We start from the raw sequence: 21,292 nt of genomic DNA, 5'->3' as shown, positions 1-21,292 counted from the left end.
ATTTTAGGACGCTTGTGTAGTAAGGCTCCAACTCTTTCATTGCCTTCAATTGTCCATCTCAAAGTGATGCACTGCTGTGGAATCTCTGACCATTGCATCTTATACAAGTATCGAATAATATGACGGCAAAGCATTCCCGAAGTTTCAAATTTTCGACAAACACAATTTATGGTGCCATTCTCGGTGACAAACAAAGCATAATATTTTCTATACTCCTCTTGGACCGTTGTTTTGTATGCCTCGTAATGCTTGTAAATTGCATTCCTCTCTCTCTCAATCACGACATAAGCTCCACTTTCTTTGAGTTCGTGTTGAAAACGTCTAAACATTTCTTTTGTGTAAATAGATGCCGCATGACTCTCCAATGATGATGATGTTATTTTGGATCTTTCCTTGTTCTTTGTTTCGTAATCAGCCTCTCTTTCACGTAAATATTGTTTCTCCAACGCTTTCTGTGAATTCTCTATAAACTCCTTCAGTCCGGTACTAGCATTGACAAATTCATCGAAGAAAGAATTCATTGACTCACTTCTGGAGGTAGTGGTCATCCCGGTTGTGAAGTGCATTTTAGTGTAAACACGGACCCACTTGTGACGAACGGAGTACATATCTTGTAACCAAGAATGGTTCATCAAATCGTATTTTTCAACTAATGCCTCCCACCTATCTTCGAATTGTGCAACCGTTAGTGACTTGTAGATGCAAGAGTTGAAATCTTCTTTGAAGTGATCATGATTTGCATATAAATGCGACAATTTTTCACCAAATTTTGTACTTATATGCCACGTACAATATAGATGACTTGTGTTAGGCAAAACTTCGGCAATAGCATTTCCAATAGCAATGTCTTGATCGGTGATGATTGTTTGTGGAGCCACGTTCCCCATAGCCTCCAACCAACTCTTAAACACCCATAAGTAAGATTCTTCGGTCTCATCCCTTATCAGGGCAAATCCGAACAATATCGACTGATAATGGTGATTTACCCCCGTAAATGGCACGAACGGCATGCAATACCTATTAGTACGATACGTGGAGTCAAAAACAACAACATCTCCGAAATTTTTGTAGGCATTGACTGATCTCGGGTCAACCCACATCATGGCCCGCACACGATTTTCCTCATCCACGTCAACTTTATAGAAAAATTCACCTTGACTATTACGTTTCAATTCTCGAAGTAATGCCAAACCCTCTAAAGCATCACTCGAATCAAACACATAATGTCGAATATCACGCAATACATTCCGAACATCTTGATTACCAAATCCAATATTCTCCAAGCCACCCGTTACCTCCCCTAATACGTTTAAAGTTTTTGAAGGCCCAATACCCGATTTATTCAATGTTATAATCAATTGCCGAATAACAGGAGTTATATTCCTTGGCCGTTGCATGAAAAGCACTTCATCTTTTGAAATCATCGTGTGATTGTGTTTTAAATAAACCGATGTCACTTCCCATTTCTTCAATTTTTCCCTATGCACAACGTACATCCGCGCCAAGCAATGCGTTCTACCAATAGAATCCTTATTTCTCTTTTTTTTTGTGAACATCCGTTTCTTCATCCAACGACTTTGGTACTATTCGACCACCCTTTCGACATATATATAAACGCGAACAAATCCTCCTACTTTTCACACGCCTATGTGTGGTTCTAATTATCATCTCAAAACCAACACGTCTACCATAATCCCTATAAAACATCTCCGCTTCATCTAAGCTATCGAACAATTGACCAACACAAGGACAACTTTCATTCAAATCATCATCTTTTGAATTTTGTTTGTCACAAAAATCATCAAAACATTCACCCCCAACCTCCTCAACATCATCATCCCCAACCTCCTCCACAACCTCCTCAACATCATCATCACTATCATCAACATTCACTATTGGGGTTTTTGTAGCATCATTTTCTTCTTCAATCTCAATTCTAGGTTTAGTAGGTGTAATGGGCTTACTAGAGGATGTTAATTTAGAAAATATGAAAGATGCCATGAGATTGATGGAAATCTAACCTTAATAAAGAAGTCCAATAAAGCTCCAAGCTCCGAGCTTCAAGCTATAAGCTTCAAATTTCAACCTTTAAACTCCAATAAAGATCCAAGCTAGCTTTTAAACTCGAATATAAGCTTTTAAATTTTGTGTGTATTGGGTTTGTATGCTCTAAAAATGGTGTATAGGAAGAAGAGGTCGTGTTTTTGGTTTTTGAAGCCGTGTGGATCTAGACGCCATATAATGTAGCGTATGTGGATGTACCGTAAAGCGTAAACTGTCCTTACGCTATATTATATAGCGTATACGCTCTTTAATGTAGCGTATACGCTCTTTAATGCGGCGTATTGTCAGGATCTACTTTGAATCCCGTGAGTTGATTGTCCTTTTTTGGACGGCTAGAGATCAGTTGGATGGATAAGGATTTACTGTGCTTTCACAGTAATAGTAGCCAGCTTCATGTACAAGTTGTTAACTACTTAGTGTATTATATTATCTAGCTCAGTAATGTCAGTATATGTATAAATTTCTATTTTATGTAGGCCTCCATGATTTATCCGTGTGGCTTAACTTGTATAGTTTAATCTCTAGGTCACTTTTTGGATTCCAATAATGTTTTCATAATTTATTCAATTGCAGGGTACTAGTATTGAAAAAGCTTCAATGGATCGCGACATCTCATGAAACCATGATGATGTAGATGTAAACAAAGAAGCAGATCAATTTCCCTTGTAATTGATACAAGGTTTATGAGGGACTAACTCATCTTTTGAGGCTAACATTTTGAAACTCACTTCGACTTTTAAGACTAAAATGCACAAGTAGATGCATGCATATAATGTTGTAAGTTGTTAGCCTAGCTAACGTTGGTGATAGAATTTCTAATTGCTGTAGTAATTGATTTTGCAGCGTAAAACTTATCCTATCAGTGATGAATGGTATAAGTTATGAATGGTGTATAATGAAGTTTGTTTACAGTGTTTATCTGATTTAAGTTTACATTAAATTGCAGAGTATCATATAGTTTGTTTGGGTTGTTGTGATTGGATTAGATTGGGTTATTTTGATTTGGTTACAGGTGGGATAGTAGTATATATAGCAAGGTCATGGTGTTTTTTTTTGTAATATTATTGATAAATTTGGCTTTTTTCGATCGAATTAAACTTATCATATTTGAATGAAAATAGTCAAATTTATAAATTTGACTCGCCAACATCAGTCAAATTTATAAATTTGACTACAACTTTTTAGTCAAAAATATAAAATCGACTAACTGAAATAGGTGGTCAAATTTATAAATATGACTGGACATAAGTGGTCAAAAATATAAATTTGACCGATCTGGTCAAATTAAATTAAAAATAGGCGGGAAATTTGAATTTTCGTGAAAATTCGAAAACAGTAGTCAAAATTGACCGCAAACGGTCGAAATTGGCGGTCAATTTTAAACGGTCAAAAATACCCGGTCAAATTTATCCGGTCAAATTTAACTATTTTTGACCGGAGATTGCTAAATTCCACTAAGCTATGACTGACCGTCGATTTCGGTCAAAATTAACTAAATTTGACCGAACCCGGTCAAATTTAACTAAATTTGACCGGAAATGGCGGTCAATTTTACCCGTTTTTCTAGTAGTGTTATCCACCTTTGGTTGTGGAACATTTTCCATATATATATATATATATATATATATATATATATATATATATATATATATATATATATATATATGAAGATAATAATAAGCATTATCACTTTGAATAAATCACACTTTATGAAAATTTAAACCTAAATAAGATATTAAAATTTTATAAAATGATGACTATTTACAAACAAATTCCATTTTTTATACCAAATGTTTTGACACCAATAAATGAATGATCGATTAAAAATATAATATGTATATGAGTTTGAATCGAATATGAGCCATGGATTATATTCGGGTATTCGAGTATGATCATATTATGAAAAATTATGAGACCTAATTTGAGGAGGTATAGGAGTGCTCATATCCCGGATCATATATAATTATACGGGCTTAATTTTGCTACCACATTTGGATCGTTTCCAAAACGAATATCATGTATCATATTTTTGAGCCGGATATGAGCTAAGACACCGAATAGTCCGTATCGATTGACAGCCCTACTTCTTGAGCCCACAAGGTCTTGAAGTCAAATTCTGGATGCTTCTTTTTTGAAATAGTTCATTTTTGAATTATTATTCAGGGTTTAAGAAAATCCCACAGGCTTTATTTGTCAAAAACATTACATTTTTGAATTATTTTCTAGGATTTTAGAGAATTCTACAAAATTCTCCAAACTTCACTCGGCTGATTTCGTGGGATTTTTATCGACCTTTCCCTTATATTTGACCAGTTTCCCGACAAAACATCTGGTTTCAAGAACTATATCTATAAATGTTGATTGAAGTCTTCCAACATTATTCTTCACTAAGACTGAGTTGTGTATTCGGTATATATTTATAGTGGTAATTACTACAAATTTCTTCCATATAAGAGATAATGCTCTAGAGTGCTTATAGGTTGCATCTTATAAAAAGAACAAAGAATACTATAATAGTACTTATTTTTTCTTAAAAAATTATTTTATTAGATTATAATCACATAGTTAAACCATAACTAAAGTTAATGTATCGAACATAACATTAAATCTCATCCAAATTATTAAAATCAAATATTATAGAATTGTAAATAAAATCCAACGTAGAATGCAGGATACAATGATATATATGTGTGTGTATTATATGATAGATTATACGTAGAATCATGTTGTGTTTGATACATATCTATACTATACTATTTAAACCGAAACATTAAAATTTTGGTCGGTCGGTATTTGGGCCAAATTATGGGCCTTTTATATAATCAGTTATCCTTTTTAACTTAATGTTTGGTCGGTTAGTACTTGGGCCGAATTACGAGCTTTTTTATATAATCAATTATTTTTTTTAACAAGATAAATAATATCCCTTTGGTTAGATATATTTTCTGTTTTCTTTCTTATATTATCTTCTTTTTGTCGAATTATTTTTATATTTATAATTTCATTTACTTTTATCATCTTTTGATAAACTATACTGATTTTAATTATTAAATTTATTATTATTATTATTTTCTTGTTATTAATAAATCGTATTTGTTTCAAGTAGCATGGTCTGACGTTTTCTTTTCGGACATTAAGGTCTTATTGTCTAAACTTCCGGAGACATTTTCATGTCTTTCGGTTAGATGATAAGCTTTTTTGAATGAAAGAAACTCCTCGGAGTATTGGCGTATATCGATACGAGCAAGTGTATTTTCTGTCCAAAAAAAATATCCTTTTTAACTAAAATCATTATCTTGTTTATATTTTCTAACTAAAAAAACTCAATTTTCAAAAAATAACATTGAACAATATAGCAAGCAATTACCAAATACCCTTTTTAACTAAAACACATTATCTTTTTCATATTCCGAACTAAAAATCGATTTTCTAAAAATAGCACATGCAACATAAATATAACAAACATAATATTGTTATATATAATTATTAAATAGATGATGTCCGTCGAGTTTTATCAGTTGGTCGATATTATTTTACGGGTCTTCTTAATATATAATGTGTTCTAATAAAATTTTTTATTATCAATTAAATCAAATATTTTAAAATTTAGTCAGTATGATAAGTTTATATTTCAATTAAATTAAAATACAAACACTAAATTTATAAATATTATAAATTGCCCGTGCATGGCACGAGTTATAAGCTAATTTATAGTTAAACACATGTCATATACTTTTATTATTCATAATGAAAGATTAAATCTTATTCAAATTTTAGATGAGATTTTATAATATATTTTGTGTAATGATATTCTGTTTTAAGCATGGGTTGCGTTTTATGGAGCACTATGTTTGTGTTGTGTGTGTGGTGTCATGCTTAGATATTTTTCATCGAGAGATCTACTCTTGCATGGATGGGTTTCTGGCCAATGGATTCGGTTCGGAGCTCTCTATAATACTTGCACACCAAAAAGATGGGCCAGCCGGATAAAAAGGTGGTATTTTTTATCCGGTTATTATTGAAGTTTATGTTAATATTATTGCTCTTTCTTTTGTTTGGTCCTCGCAAGTGAATAGTTAAAACGCGGATGCAACAGAGGAGGGGAGGCGGTGAAGGAGGACTGGAGCCGCGGCCAGGAAAAAAAAATAGTAGAATTTTATTTTTAAGCCCGGATGTTCTGTGAAAATAATATAAAGAAATTTTTTGAACTCTAGGCAAATTTCAAAAACTTTATATTAACTGATATTTTTCTCTCGATCAAATGTTGTTAAATATTTGAGTCCGAATATTTTTTAGCCCCGGATGAGTTTGTCTTCCGGTTCCGCCCCTGCTCTGTACTACATCTAACAGGATGCATTCTAATATCCGGAGTGTAGACATAACAGGTGTACTTGAACCAGCCAAGTATATTATATCACCATGTTGTACTGCTTGACATAACAACAGACAATAAGTCAAATTGAGGTTAAAAAACATGGCCGGGAAGACAAACCATGATCAGGAGAGAGAGGTACTTACAGAGTTTACAACGGCGATTTTTAAGCGCTAAACGAGTCTTGTACAGCGGTTAAAAAACGTTGTACATGTTTAATAAATGTCATAATCCTGACCGTTAAATATTAATCTAACGATCTAATAATCATATGCTATATAACTCGTCTATGGCTATCCGCCATCTTGAAAAAATATTAGCCTATCACACTCGTATGAATAAAAATTCTTCGATATGCAAAATGCAATTTAGTCAAAAAAAAATACTAATACGATTTCAAAAATAATGTGGGGCATTGCCTTGGGCTCTCATGTCAAAAGAATAATACCATTTCATTCAAACCATTTGCGTCACTACTCGTCATCACATTCTCAACTCCCAAACTATGTTCATGCCAATTTACTCAAGAACGGGACTTTTGGGGAGTTAAGTGTCACTAATTATGTGCTCAGTCTTTATATAAAGTCTAAAGATTTGGTCTGTGCAGTTCAAATGTTTGATGAAATGCTTGACAGAGATGTTCGGTCATGGACAATGATCATTTCAGGTTTGGTGCAAGTTGGTTCGTGTCGAATGGCATTGGATATGTTTGCTGACATGCACAAGGAAGGCATTGTGCCCAATCAGTTTACGTTTTCCAGTGTTCTCAAGTGTTGTTCGAGGTTGAATGAGGTTCGAATGGGGAAGTCGGTTCATGGGTGGATAGTGTGTAATGGGGTTTTCGTAGATACTGCATTGGAGAATTCTGTTCTTGATTTTTATGTGAAATGTGGGTCTTTTGATTCTGCGAAGTTATATTTTGAGTTGATGACTGATAAAGACATTGTATCGTGGAACATTATGATTAATGCGTATATGCAGATTGGCGATATGGAGACTGCCCTTGGTGTGTTCCGAAGGTTGCCTGTTAAGGATGCTTCAAGTTGGAATACAATCATTAGAGGGCATCTACAAAATGACAACTATGGTATTGCAATGGAGCTTCTGTATGAAATGGTCAAAAGTGGAACTGCTCTTAGCAAAGAAACTTTCTCCATAGCCTTTGGTTTAGTAGCTTCGTTAACAGCATTGGATTTAGGAATGCAAATTCATGGCCGGCTGCTGCGCAGTGGAATTCATCATGATGGCTTTTTGAGAAACTCACTTGTTGATTTTTATTCCAAGTGTGGGGAAATGGAGAAGGCTTCATTTGTTTATCAGGGATTTCCTAAATGTAATGCAAGTGACCGGTGCTCCAAAAATAATAACAAGTCACTGCCTCATTCTTTTTCACAAAGTTCAATGGTTACTGGTTATGTTCAAAACGGAAAGTTGCAAGAAGCTTTAAAGATGTTCACTACAATGGTCACTGATAGGTTTGAGGTGGACAAGTTTACACTTACAAGCATTGTTACCGGTTGTGCTAATGCTGGTCTTTTGGAGCTTGGCCAGCTGATTCATGCTCAGATCGTGAAAGCCGGTCAACCTTTTGATATTTTCTTAAGTTCCTCGATGATTGACATGTATGCTAAATGTGGAGAACTAGATGATGCTTGGTCAATATTTAGAGAAACAAAAGTTCGGAATACTGTGTTGTGGACTTCAGTTATATCTGGTTATGGCTTACATGGGCGTGGGAGGGATGCTATTCAGATGTTCAATTGGATGTTAGCAGAGGGTATAAAACCAAATGAAATTAGTTTCGTTGGACTCTTAACTGCATGTAGTCATGCAGGTTTGTTAAATGAAGGCATCCACTATTTTATGGTAATGAAAGAAGAATTTGGCATCAAACCTCAAGTTGAACATTTCACTTGTATGGTAGATTTGTTTGGGCGTTCTGGCCGTTTAGACGACATAAAGGATTTCATTTCAAAGAATAAGATCTCAAATGTCGCTTCAGTTTGGAGATCATTCTTGTCCTCCTGCCGAATTCACAGAAATATAGAGATGGCAAAGTGGGTTTCTGACAAACTCTTTGAACTTGAGCCACCAACAGCTGGATCTTATATTTTGTTATCAAACACGTGTGCTTCTGGTGACAAATGGGATGATGTTGCTCAAGTAAGAGGTTTGATGAAAGATATGGGACTTATGAAGCACCCTGGTCAATCTTGGATCCAGTTGAAAAATCAAGTCCACAGTTTTGTCATGGGGGATAGGTCACATCCAGAAGAAGCTGCCATTTATTCTTACTTGAACGAGCTAATTCAAAGACTAAAGGAAATTGGTTATTCAACTGAAGCGAATATTGTGATGCAAGATGTTGAAGAAGAACAAAAAGAATTACTTCTTGCATTTCACAGCGAGAAAATTGCTATAGCTTATGCCCTCATGAAAACTAGCACTGGATCACCTATTCGAATTATGAAAAACCTACGAATTTGTACCGACTGTCATAGCTTCATGAAGTGTACGTCTTTACTTTTAGAAAGAGAAATTGTTGTTCGAGATTTACGCCGCTTTCATCATTTCAAGCACGGTCACTGTTCTTGTGGAGATTATTGGTAAGGTGAGGATGATCTACAATGCATGTGAACTTTTTCATAAAGTTTCTCAATATTTGGAAACTTGTGGATTTTATTGTCACCAATAAAAACATCTCACCTTGTTCTTGATCTGAGCTGCTACTCAATCTAATGTTTCCGTTATCTGGTGAGCATCATCTGACATATACTTCCATGTCAATTACAACACCAGACGTCGTTTCCCACTAAAAGGTTAATTACCAGCAGTCCTCTGTGGCTCCACTTGACATTTAATGAGTTTAAATTTGATCTTTCTCCAGAGCCACGATTCGATTTTGAGAGGTATGCAATTTCTTAATGATCAAGTGCTATAATATATGTATATTTGCTAGTTCTGAATTCTTCATTTATACCACCACATATTAGTTTTCTACTTTTCTGCCATGTATATTCTGCTTTCAAAGTCTAAGTATTCTGAAATATTATTGCTTTAGATTCAATTTTCATTTTAAAAATATCTTCGAAATCAGAACTTCTTTTATATTATGTATTCTATTAAGAATAATCACAATATATTTCGAGCATCTGAAAATCTCGGCCTTCTATGATCTATCAAGCTAATTGTAAACTGTTTTTGTCATTTTTACTCATAAAGCATGTGGATATATAACATAGCCCTGATTTTATTTGTCTAATAAGAATAATCCCTATAGATATGCAGTTGTATGCTTCTGAAAATATATGATTTGGAAAAGTTGAATGCACTTTGGGCCCAACATCCACTTAAAAACACATAAGTTCTATACCAAACGATTTATTTTTCATTTGAAACTTCCATACAATTAGTGAGACTAGAGACTCAAGGTGTGTCTTACCCTGTCTTCCCAAAGTCGCGATATTAAAGTTATCAGCAGTTAAAACTTAAATTCTTAATGTCAATAAATCTTTCTGTTTATATAGTAGCCAGCAGGATATTTCATTATTGAGCTTTCATATTATTTGTTTCTTAGGGTGTGTTGACTAAGAGATATTCCATTTACCAACAGCATGAAAATTTTGTACCTTACACAGAAAGGGAGGGGACAAGGGGTAAACACAGGCAGTAAACAACTGGCAGTTACAGGAGCATTAACCAGATTTACTTTGCCAAGGCAAAGACGACGAAAGATATGTAATACGTGCCTACCTATTCTATAGTCACTTGAAAGTTGAAATCATGAGTTGTTGTGGAAGCATAATATATGACATACAGGCTAGTTTTCCAGCAGGCATTAGTCGAAGTTGGAAGTTGGTTATACACCAGATTCACAAACTCATCAAGGAAAATTATGTGTATGAATACAATCTGATTGTAGGAGAGGGAATGATGGACCAGATTGACAAATTATCCTACAAGGTTGATGTTTGAGGCTTAATTTTTTGGTGGCACCATCTTCGAGAAGACGGACCAAAGTGTATGCTAACTTGCTAAGGATAATCTTGAGCTCAATGAAAAGGAAATATACACTGTGAATGTGTGAGATTCTGGAAGCCTATGTGTAGTTTTCTTAACTCAAATATTCCTTTTCAGAGTATATAATTGAATACACTAGTAAATTTGAGAGTTGAGACTTGCATATATAGAAGCATTGAATTCAACTCTCAAAAGAAACCTAGTAAATTCAATATGTAATCTTGCAGTTCTAAAGCGGTTGATCATTAGTCTCTCTTGTTTTAGAGTTCATACATTAAGCTTTTCGAAAATATCGCTTTGTAAATTTATTATGTAAAGACAAACTTCCAAGAAAAACTATGCATTCTTGCTGATTTCTGTCAACAAGTTTAGCTATTTATATATTGTTGCTTGTTGAACCAAAGTCAATAGCATAACTCGAGCTCACCCAATCGAACCTGATTCTAACACATACAAACCTCAGTTCGGTTTGTTAAAATTTGTTGGACGAAAACTTGGAGCATACTCAAACTCCATAATTTATCCAACTGATCTTTTCAGGGTTCTAAGTGAGCTGAACTCAAGCTTTTTATTTAACTCCACTGATTTGATTCTTTACCTAATTATCATTCCACTCAACTGCAATAACAGAACTCAAAATAAAACATGCTACTAAATGCTTATGTGAATTGTATAAAACTTTTAAAAGTACCAAGGAAACCAAACAACTGTCCCCGGTACGAGAAAAAACATCGTTACCGCTCAATAGAAAGTGCAGAAGAACCATTTCTGCAAGACAACTTGTAGATCCCTGATCCCTTGACCCGGGTAACAAACTCACTGGTAAAATCAGTCATTTTAATCCATAAAAAGTCTTTCACTAAGGTGCAAAGCATATTTAGCTTCGGTGTACAGATTATCTCAATTTTGGCAATGAAATGATCAAAAGGACTTCACAGTGAGATCAAGTAGCCCTCCAAACTCCGAGTAGTGGCCCTGCTATTACTCAAAATCACCATTTACTCTAGAAGAGCTTGCCTGGTCATTTCCTGTCCCACTTCCTTCAACTGGACAACCAATCTGTCTCACCTTGCCAGCTTCTACAACAGAATTCTCGACCAAATGCTCTACTCGAACCCTCTTCTCCACAGTATCAACACAGACCTTTTGCGACGTCGAGGAGTTTGGCACCACTTGATGATTCAACTTTCTCTGGAAAACAAAGAGACACATGCTAAGTGAAATATAGCTTACACCTTATTGACATAGAGAAAACGTCTCTTTTTAATTTAGTACACAAGAAGAGTTGTGCTCAACACAAGTAAATTACTGAAAACAGTAACAGTACATCCACGACAAGTTAGAGATCATAAGGCAATGATGTTGATTCACTGCATACTGCCTTGAGGAGAGTCAATCAAGACTATATAAATGCTTTTTTTCCCAAAGAAATGCTCGAATTTTCGGTCACACAAAAGTGCATTTGGACATGAAACTGAATCATGGCATAAGAGCAACTAATCTCCATGCAGCTATTAATAAATTTAAAAACAAATAAGGAAAAAGTTAATATGCAAAGAGGAAATTAAACTACATGCTGCGACTGCTCTCAATATTTCTGGTAATACCCTCTCAGACCAGTGATTAACACAAAAAAAAAGAAGAAGAAGAAGAAGATAGAAAGAAAGAAAAAACATGAATGTATGTATGAAGAAGAAATCAAAGAGGTGCTTTATCATCATAATCTTCAGGTTGAACATCATTTTTTAAATGGTACAAAGATACTCCACGATGGTGGATAAGTAGAGATGGCAAAAAAAACCGATCCGAATGGATACCCGACCGTTTCGACCCGAATGGATCTTACCGAACCCGATATTTTGGATTTGGATTTGGATTTGATTTTTAGACCCGAACGAGTTTGGATTTGGATTTGGATACTAGGTATTCCGTATCGAAACCCGACCCGAAATCCAAATCTGATCCAAACCCGAAACCCGAAAAAAAATCCAAATATATATATATATATATATGTATGTATGTATGTATGTATGTATGTATGTATGTATGTATGTATGTATGTATGTGTATTATGTATACTAATATACTTTTTTTCAATTTTAAATCTACTAAATTTTGTTTATATATAGAGTGTGAATGTATATATTCTTGGGTTATAGTGGCTTTTTCTGTTTAACTAATGAGTTTCTTTAATATTCCATACTCCATATAGTGAAGATTTGTGTTCAGAAATTATTAAATACGGTTCAAGATTTTATTAATGTGTAATACTTTATTATTGAAGTAGTTTAGTTTTAAATATAATGAAATTTAAGGGCGAAAAAAATCAAAAATAATATTTTTACAATACTTTATAAATTTCAGAATTTAGGTTTTGGATAAACCCGAACAAACCCGAACCCGATCCGAAACCCGTGGATTTGGATTTGGATTTGATATTTGAAACCCGATTGGATTTGGATTTGGATTTGGATTTTAAAAATAATTTGGATTTGGATTTGGATATCTCAAATATCCGAACCGATCCAACCCGTTGCCATCCCTCTCAGACCAGTGATTAACACAAAAAAAAAAAGAAGAAGAAGAAGAAGAAAGAAAGAAAGAAAAAACATGAATGTATGTATGAAGAAGAAATCAAAGAGGTGCTTTATCATCATAATCTTCAGGTTGAACATCATTTTTTAAATGGTACAAAGATACTCCACGATGGTGGATAAGCCATGCACCAAACCTGTGTAGTAAAAGGCGCAATTAGTGGCGCTTAGGCGCAAGGTGTGCGATTCGAAATTAAGTGATTTGGTGCGATCCTGAAATCGTCCAAAAGGCGCTACTAAAACGAAACAGGCGACGATAACAAAAAGACGATAATACCCTTAAAAAAAGGCTAAATGGAGAAAACTCCAAAGTGTTTCATAATACCCGGTATCATCTAAACATCACGAAAGATGGCCCTCATTATCACAAATATCACACTTAAATGCCCAGAATATCGTTTTTTGTTAAAATGGCCCTCACTATCATTCAGTGAAGTATGTGAAGTTGCGTTTTAAACAAACAGCAAAACGCTACATCATGTAACGTTTTCCATTCTATTAAAAACAAAAACGCTACACGAAGTAACGTTTTCTAGTTTTGTGAAAATACAAGCGCTACACAAAGTTGTGTTTTGAGTATTTATTTGATAAAAAAATATACTTGAAATTAAATTGACTGCGAGTTAGGGTTTAGGCATCAGGGCCTTTAGAACCTAAACCCTCGAGCATAAACCCTATTTAATTCTAGGGTTTAGGGCCATGAGGCCCTAAAGCCTAGGAAACAGTTTAATAAAGTAAATAATTAGAACGTAAATTTAACAGTTATTAATATTTTAGGGTTCACATTTGGGTTTTAGAATGATTTATTTGGGTTTTAGAATGATTTATTTATACTTGAAATAAATTGACTGCGAGTTAGGGTTTAGGATTGCGGGCCCTAAACCCTAATTAATTCTAGGCTTTAGGGCCGTGAGGCTTCAAAGTCTAGAAACTAGTTTAATAAAGTAAATAATTGGAACATAAATTAATAGTTGTTAATATATTAGGGTTTCACATTTGGGTTTTAGAATACTTTATTTATACTTAAAATAAATTGACTGGGAGATGGGGTTTAGGATTTGAGGGTTCAGGGTCTAAAGGCCCTAACCCTCGAGCCTAAACCCTAATTAATTCTAGGCTTTAGGGGCGTTAGGCCCTAAAACCTAGGAACCAGTTTAATATATATATATATATATATATATATAGGCAAGTGCTCAAATGAGAACCCAAACTAATGTGAGATATGAGATCTAATCTCAGCCACACATTTTTATCCCTGAATTAAATCACATCCACACATTTAAATCTTTATTTTATAATTCATATCTCTCATTCACACCACCAACCACCAGTAGTCCCCCGGCCGCTAGCAGTCCGCCGGCCACCGCCGTTACACATCAGATCTGCTCCCCTCTCTCTCTCTCTTCCTCTCTCTCTCATCTCCAGCCATGTCGACCTCCTCTACCAGTCGAACCACCAGTCGAACCACCAGTCGCACCCACCACCACCACGGCGAGGTCAGCCCACCGCCTCCACCGGATCTGAACACCGCCGCTCTCTCTCTCTCTTTTCCAGCGCTGCTCTCTCTCCCGTCGTCCATGTCTCCACTCCCCTTCCCGACTTCTTCCTTTCCCTCCGACACCTCCAGTCGCGCTATCGACTCCGTTCCATCACCGCTAGGAGCCGCCCATTCTCCAAATCAAGTGATTCGGCGATTAAACCGGATTTATTATACTGAAGAAGAAAAAGTGGTGATTTTTCCACTTTTGATTGATTTGTGTTAATTTTAAGGTAATTTTTGGGGTGTTGTCGATGATTTTTTTGGACAGTGGATGGTCTTTTGATGGTGGTGACAATGGTTGGATTTGATAGGTAGAAGTAGTGACAAGGTCAAGTGATTTTTGTTTTTAAGGGTGATTTTGCGTTTGCAGGCCATGATTTTTCATTTTCTAGTTGTGATTTTTTTATTTGACGGAGACAATGTAATTGTATGTGATTAAATTTGGTGATTTTCGTTTTTGGGTGGTGTTTTTGATTTTGCCGATGGTGATTTTGTTTTGTAGTTGGTGGTTTTTTGGGTTTCGGGGTGGTGATGGTGGCTTGTAGAAGGTGTGGCGTGGTGATTTTAATTTTCAGGTGTTGATTTTTGATTTTCAGGCGGAGATTTTTAGTTTTCTGGTGGTGATTTTATATTTTCCGGTGGTGATTTTATGTTTGCCGGTGGTGATTTTCTGGTGGTCGCCGGAGGTGGTGGTGGTCGCCGGAGGTGGTGGTGGTGGTTAGTGGTGGCCGAAGGTGATAGGTAGTTGAATTAGAAGATGATGAAATATTAAAATATTAAATGAATGGTGAGAGATGAATATAATGTATTTAAATGAGTGACCGAGATTAGATCTCATATCTCACCATAATAGTTCTCCCTGGAGCATGACTCTATATATATATATATATAGGCTAATGATCAAATAGAAACTACTCTTAAAATAAAAACTAGAAATCACTTTTCCTACCACTATTTATAACTATGGGTATCACTAATTTATACCGCACTAATCACTATTTCTATACAGTATGTAAACAGCGATTTTTATTATCAAAATTGAGAAAATCTACTTATCTAAATTATTGATAATCGATTATAGATGATTATTTTCATCCGTAGGAAGGTTCTTGGTGGTAGGAAGCCGCAAGAGAAGTTGTATGATGATGGTAAGTAATCGTTAGTTTTGTAAGTTGTGATGGAAAGTGTATGTGACTATCGGTGATGATAGACAACGGTGGAAAGTCATGGAAACATTTGGTAGTGGTGGTAAGAGGTCCATTATTACGATTTGGATAAAGATGATGGGCATATACGTTGCATATATGTGTATATATATATTTATATTCGCGAGATATACTATATATAAATTAGTGATATGTTATGTACAAATTAGTGATTTCTGTAGTTAAAAACAGTGATAAAAAACTGTCCAGAAACTGGTTTTTAGTTTTTAGGCTAATTTGGTTTCTATTGGAGTAGGACTCTATATATATATATATATATATATATATATATATAACAATGGAAAATGCTATAATGTAGCATTTTGGTTTGAAAATGTTAGACAGAGTTGCGTTTTACCTGAAAACGCTACATAAAGTAGCGTTTTAGTGTTTTTATTTTTACTGAGAACGCTACTCGATGTAGCGTTTTGCCCTAAAATGCAAAACGCTACACAATCCGCCGTCACTGAATGATATTCGGGGTCATTTATTTGGATCGTAATATTCAGGGCATTAAAGTATGAAGTTGTGCTACTTGGGACCAACACCCTAGCACAGCCTCCATCTAAACGTAAGTCTTCTTCTTTATTCTCAGTATATACATACAGATATATACTTACATGTGCAAATTTCTCTTCTCAATTTTTGTCTGTCTCTCTTAATCCTTCGTCATCTTTGTCTCTGGTTTCTAATTCTTGACTTTTCTAATTCACTATTCATCATGTTATTTATGTTTTTATTAGGTTTGAATGTTAAGATCATGTTAAGTATTAATTTCTTGTTAAATTTGTGATTTTTTTTGTTCAAAAGGCGCGTGATTAATAGCGCCTCACGCTTCAAACTTAGGTCTTGCGCTTTTTTATAATTTGTGCCTTAAACTAAATTGCACTAAACAGATCCCAAAAATAATCAGTAAATCCAAAAATATAGGGTACTAGATATTCGGTAAATCCAAAAATATGGGGATTCGGGTGGAGGGTGATAATGACAAATATAAAAATATAAGAGTATATATAATGCAAGAAACACAATTTAATTAAACTTAATAAATGCTTAATATTAAAATGCATAGAATTTTAAGTGATTCAAACTTACTTATAGCAACAATAATAAATATGTAAAAGAAACAAGCAACTAATAAAATTATATAAATAAACTAGGATGCTCGGACTCGCCTGTTTACCCTGCCGTACCCGTGTCGACACGACACGAACCGGGTATGAACATGGAATCCGGATCAGATTCGTTATGTGAAAAAACGACTCACCGACTCAGTTCTAAACGGCGACTCATCTGAGTTCCGTGGTTTCGTTTTTAATCAAGCGTTTTAGTTTGTAAGGAGGATAGAGCACGAAAAAAAAGAGAAGAGAGCTTGTATCATGATTATTTCTGTTAAGTAAAACACAAATGTAAAGGAAAGAGAAGCCAAGATGGAGAAGATGCAGAAGATGTTGTGACACAAATCCCAATGAATTGATTTATTAACATATTGTATTTCTTTTAATTGTGTCATCCTAAGCTGTAACTTTGGACTGCCAACTGTAACATATCATTTTCAACTAAAGTACTCATTATTGGCTAAAAATATGGATCTTGATCGGTAACATTAATAACATTCAAACATAATATATTTGAACTGTATTTTACAATTGTATCATAGTTGTGGCGTTTTTTCTTTGTTACATTACACAATTTTTTTTTGAATTTAAATATACATATACATTTAAAAAAGTCAAAATATTAAAAATGGAGTGTCTATATCCCCGAATCGGATCCTTGTTAAATGAATCCTCATGTCTATAAATTTTGATTTTGAAGAACCCGACACTCCGATCCTGTCCGTGTCGATTCCTTCCAAGAGAGTCCGAGAATCCCAGTAATTAAACATATATTTCATTCTGCGCTACACGCACAAGACACTCAACATAAAAGGGTCCATGATGCATAGCAGTGGCCTTTCTTTTTTCTTTTGACAAGTGGAGTATGTAACTTCGATCATAGGGATCAATTTTTTAGTCATTATATGGACACCCAATAATTTATCGGGTATTGCAAGACGTATATTAAACACCGGAAAGAATACATAGCATGGTCTAGTTCGAACTGTCCTGTTAAAGAAAAAAGGTTGATTGGGGAATATATATATTTGCAACAATGAAACTCAAAGGAATTGAGGGGCCCGCACATCCCATTATCTGAAACCAACACTTTCAATGTTATTTGACGCTAACTATTGAAGAACAAAGAATCGATACTAAGCACCGCAACTAGTCACCTAAAGACAATTAGTAGATTTGTTTTGCACAAATAGGAATGGGTTAGGGTTAATCAAATAATTGAAAATTATGTAATTCCTACACCCGCACAAATCTGATCCGTAAAAGACGAGGACACACAGGTGGCTCACCGTACGTATCTGGCCACACCCCCGCGCACCCTTGCACCCCAAGGTATCTCGTGGGCAAGTGCCGCACCCCTGCTTTCTAGGTTAGAACATATAATAATATTTGCAATACAACAACAATGCTATATATGCCAATGACAAAATTTATAATCAGTGACTGTAAATCCGTACTTAATGCTAGTCTATATTCCCCCATCACATGAAAAACAAAAAAAATATAAAGATATATTTTCTGGTTTCAACTTTGGATTCTATGTGTGTCGTATCCGCCTACAATAGAACAATTTGTGAATAAAGAAAACAGATTACTTGCATACCTGGGGCAATGTTGTGACAATAGTGGCTCTTCGATTGCCACCGAGTAAGTATTTACTGAGGGTAGTGGATATACTAAATTGTGTATATCCTTGAGGCAGTTTCACATACTTCAAATTTCTGAATGGAGAATGAACACGTCCCAAAAGGTTGTTAACTGAATGAAGTGCCTAAATATATTTTGACAAAATATATTAGAATAAACCATATCTAAAAGCCAGTTGTAATTAAAAACTAATATTCAGCATAGAATACATAAAGATAACAGTAACTTGCGCATTAGTTCTTGCAGGAATATATTATTTTTCTGGAAGCCAGATCACTCAGGAAGCTGAAGAGAAGGGGTATTATTACTCTTGGCATATAAATTTATAAAAGAAACCACTGTCCACCAGATAATAATGGTAAATTACATTCTGTTCAGGAAACTAGAAATCATTATTAAAGCATTATAAAAGTCAAATATTAAATTACCTCAATTATAGCAGAGTCGAGAGTAAGAGTCCTGGCACTACCCAGTTTTGAAAACATAGGTACGACATGACGATAATGTACTTTCTTCTCTTCCCATGTTGCATATTTGAAGTCAACTGTATCCCATAATTTTATAGATACATTCTCCAATTCATGAACATATAACGAGACCATAAAGATACCAACAAAAGAAAGTTCGCGGAGCTTGTCTGACAAAACCACTATTTCATGGATCCAGCTTACATATGCAAAGTTGGTACAGATCTTGAGGTGCACTAATTCGGGACAAGATATATTCCAAAGATGTTTACACGTTCCAGTGAAATATATTGTGATATCCCGCACACTCACAAGTGCAGAGAAGAAATCACTCATGTTCGCAGGTAAATCTACCTCATCCAGTTCCAAACTTAGTAAACCTGGTAAATCCCACACTTTTACCGGCAATTTGGACCTTTTCATACGGAGAGTTGTCAGATTAGGCACCCTAATAGACGAAAAAGACTCCGGCAACTCAATGCCATCAAGACACAGAGTTGTCAAACTAGGCAACCATATCAAACAAAATCCAGGTAACTTGTAACTTGACATATGTGGCGGGCGTATCAAATGCAAAGTCTTTAAAGCTGGCAAGACCCACTTAGAATCTGTTCGCAATGATTCATCAAAGTCAAGAGGCACCTTTAACTTAAGTTTCAGTAAGGTATCAGAACTAAATGTCGATAACTTAAACGGCTTATAACGATGGAACTGCAAATCGATATCGAGCTCTTCAACATTATGGTCAATTGGATAGCTAATCAACCTTCTAACAAAATTAGGCGGAAACGGATAAACAGCAAGAAACTTGAAACAAGAAACATGGGTATCTTGGTCTCGATTTTCCAAAACATGGTCAATAAATCTGATGATACCAGAATGAGTGTATGGGAAAAGCTGATCATACCCATCAAAGGAGAGGACAGGGAGAGTAGTCCACATACGCTTCCATCTCTTGGAGAGAATGCTTGTCTGAACCGCTTGTCGAGTGCCAAGAAATGAAAGGACTTGATAAATTAATTCATCAGGTAAGCTGCTGAGCCTGTCTTCTCCATTTGGGTTTGTGATTTTGAGCTTGCTGTTCATTTTTTGGTGACCCAATTTTCATGGGTCTCGAGGGTTTACTGATTACTGGTAAAAGGGGGCTTATGATGGTATGAAATGGGATATAAATTTATGTCGTCTGAGGGGAGTTCATGCGTCAGGACTCAGGAAAGGGTGTGGGGTAACCGAGCTCACTTGTTTTTTTTGGAGCAGTATCTATTTGGATACTATTGTTTATTCAGGTGTTTTTTGTTTAGTTTATATTTGGTTCGGTTAACCAAAAATCAGATTAGATAATCATATATTTTGATTAGGTTAATTGAGGAGATATTTTGATTCAGTTTTTGGTAGAAATGTTTTAATTTTTTTTAATTTTTTAATTGCAGTTAACCGAAAATCGAATGATTAACATATAACTCGTAATATTATTTGTGCTTACAGTTTGTTTATGATAAAAAAAAAAAACCCTTTGTTTAAGGTAACATGGGTACGGGATATGTAACAAGAAAACTCATTTGAATCGTTTGCATGGGTGTTGTTTAAATCTATATAGTTACTTTGCCTATCGTTAAAAGTTATTTGTTCGAGTTATGTATTATTTGTTAGAAAGAAGTTACTACTTTTGTTCCAAATTTTCATTAGATTTTGATTAACCGAATTTTAGTTCGATTCGATGTGATTTTTACTGAATGTGCGCCGTTATTTTATATCATACATTTTGAATATTTGAGAATCAAATATATATATATATAGAGAGAGAGAGAGAGAGGTGGGTTCTGGTACAAACTTATAAACTTGCAAATTTTATGCGTTCAACACATATATAATTTGAGTTCAACATTTTTTTGACATATTTTGTTGGACATCGATTAGAATTGTGTTGGAGAAGTACATAAACTAATTTTTTTATGTTCGAATTAAGTTAACGTATTATATAACTAATATTTATGATTCTAGACCCTGCCCAAACCCTAGAGGTATAGTTTAATCATCTATTCAACATAATAATAATTAGTGTTCTACACCCGATGTTCGATTTATTTACACGTTATTTTTAAAAATTATGATGTTTTTTCAAGAATTTTCAACATGGATAATTTCTATAACTAAGGATCAACACGATGAGAGAATAAAAAAAAGTTTGTAAATTTGTAACTTAAAAAAGTTTTTATTTGATCCTATCCCTAAATATAAATATATAAATATATATATATATATATA

General features: G+C 34.7%; 2 protein-coding genes across 4 annotated transcripts; one reads left to right on the top strand and one right to left on the bottom strand.

The window, feature by feature from the left end:
• The first annotated feature begins 6,777 nt into the window (after window positions 1-6,777).
• LOC108200669 (pentatricopeptide repeat-containing protein At4g21065) lies at window positions 6,778-10,900 on the top strand. 3 transcript variants are annotated; one of them, XM_017368902.2, is made up of 2 exons: window positions 6,778-9,345; window positions 10,014-10,900. In XM_017368902.2, the coding sequence occupies exon 1, from the start codon at window positions 6,842-6,844 to the stop codon at window positions 9,044-9,046; it is 2,205 nt and encodes a 734-aa protein (XP_017224391.2). In that variant the 5' UTR covers window positions 6,778-6,841; the 3' UTR covers window positions 9,047-9,345; window positions 10,014-10,900. The 3 variants fall into 3 exon arrangements, with proteins under 3 accessions (XP_017224391.2, XP_017224392.2, XP_017224390.2); XM_017368903.2 differs by having other exon boundaries at window positions 10,075-10,898; XM_017368901.2 differs by having other exon boundaries at window positions 10,050-10,896.
• A 185-nt stretch (window positions 10,901-11,085) lies between these two features.
• Window positions 11,086-20,280, bottom strand: LOC108200541 (F-box/FBD/LRR-repeat protein At4g26340-like). The gene is made up of 3 exons (XM_017368734.2): window positions 18,989-20,280; window positions 18,517-18,684; window positions 11,086-11,647 (listed from the first exon to the last, which is right to left on the bottom strand). The coding sequence occupies exons 1-3, from the start codon at window positions 20,111-20,113 to the stop codon at window positions 11,438-11,440; spliced, it is 1,503 nt and encodes a 500-aa protein (XP_017224223.1). The 5' UTR covers window positions 20,114-20,280; the 3' UTR covers window positions 11,086-11,437.
• Between the last annotated feature and the right edge of the window lie 1,012 nt (window positions 20,281-21,292).

Source organism: Daucus carota, chromosome 9 (genome assembly GCF_001625215.2).
Source record: "Daucus carota subsp. sativus chromosome 9, DH1 v3.0, whole genome shotgun sequence".
Taxonomy (NCBI): Eukaryota; Viridiplantae; Streptophyta; class Magnoliopsida; order Apiales; family Apiaceae; genus Daucus; species Daucus carota.
This window is presented reverse-complemented; position numbering and strand designations above follow the sequence as displayed.

Excerpts from the sequence above, each read along its gene's own strand:
- LOC108200669 (XM_017368902.2), top strand. The coding sequence starts at position 6,842 with ATGTGGGGCATTGCCTTGGGCTCTCATGTCAAAAGAATAATACCATTT.
- LOC108200541 (XM_017368734.2), bottom strand. The coding sequence starts at position 20,113 with ATGAACAGCAAGCTCAAAATCACAAACCCAAATGGAGAAGACAGGCTC. Across the intron at positions 18,685-18,988 it reads TCGACTCTGCTATAATTGAG|GCACTTCATTCAGTTAACAA; the intron begins GTAATTTAATAT and ends AAATATATTTAG. Across the intron at positions 11,648-18,516 it reads TTGTCACAACATTGCCCCAG|AGAAAGTTGAATCATCAAGT; the intron begins GTATGCAAGTAA and ends TTTGTTTTCCAG.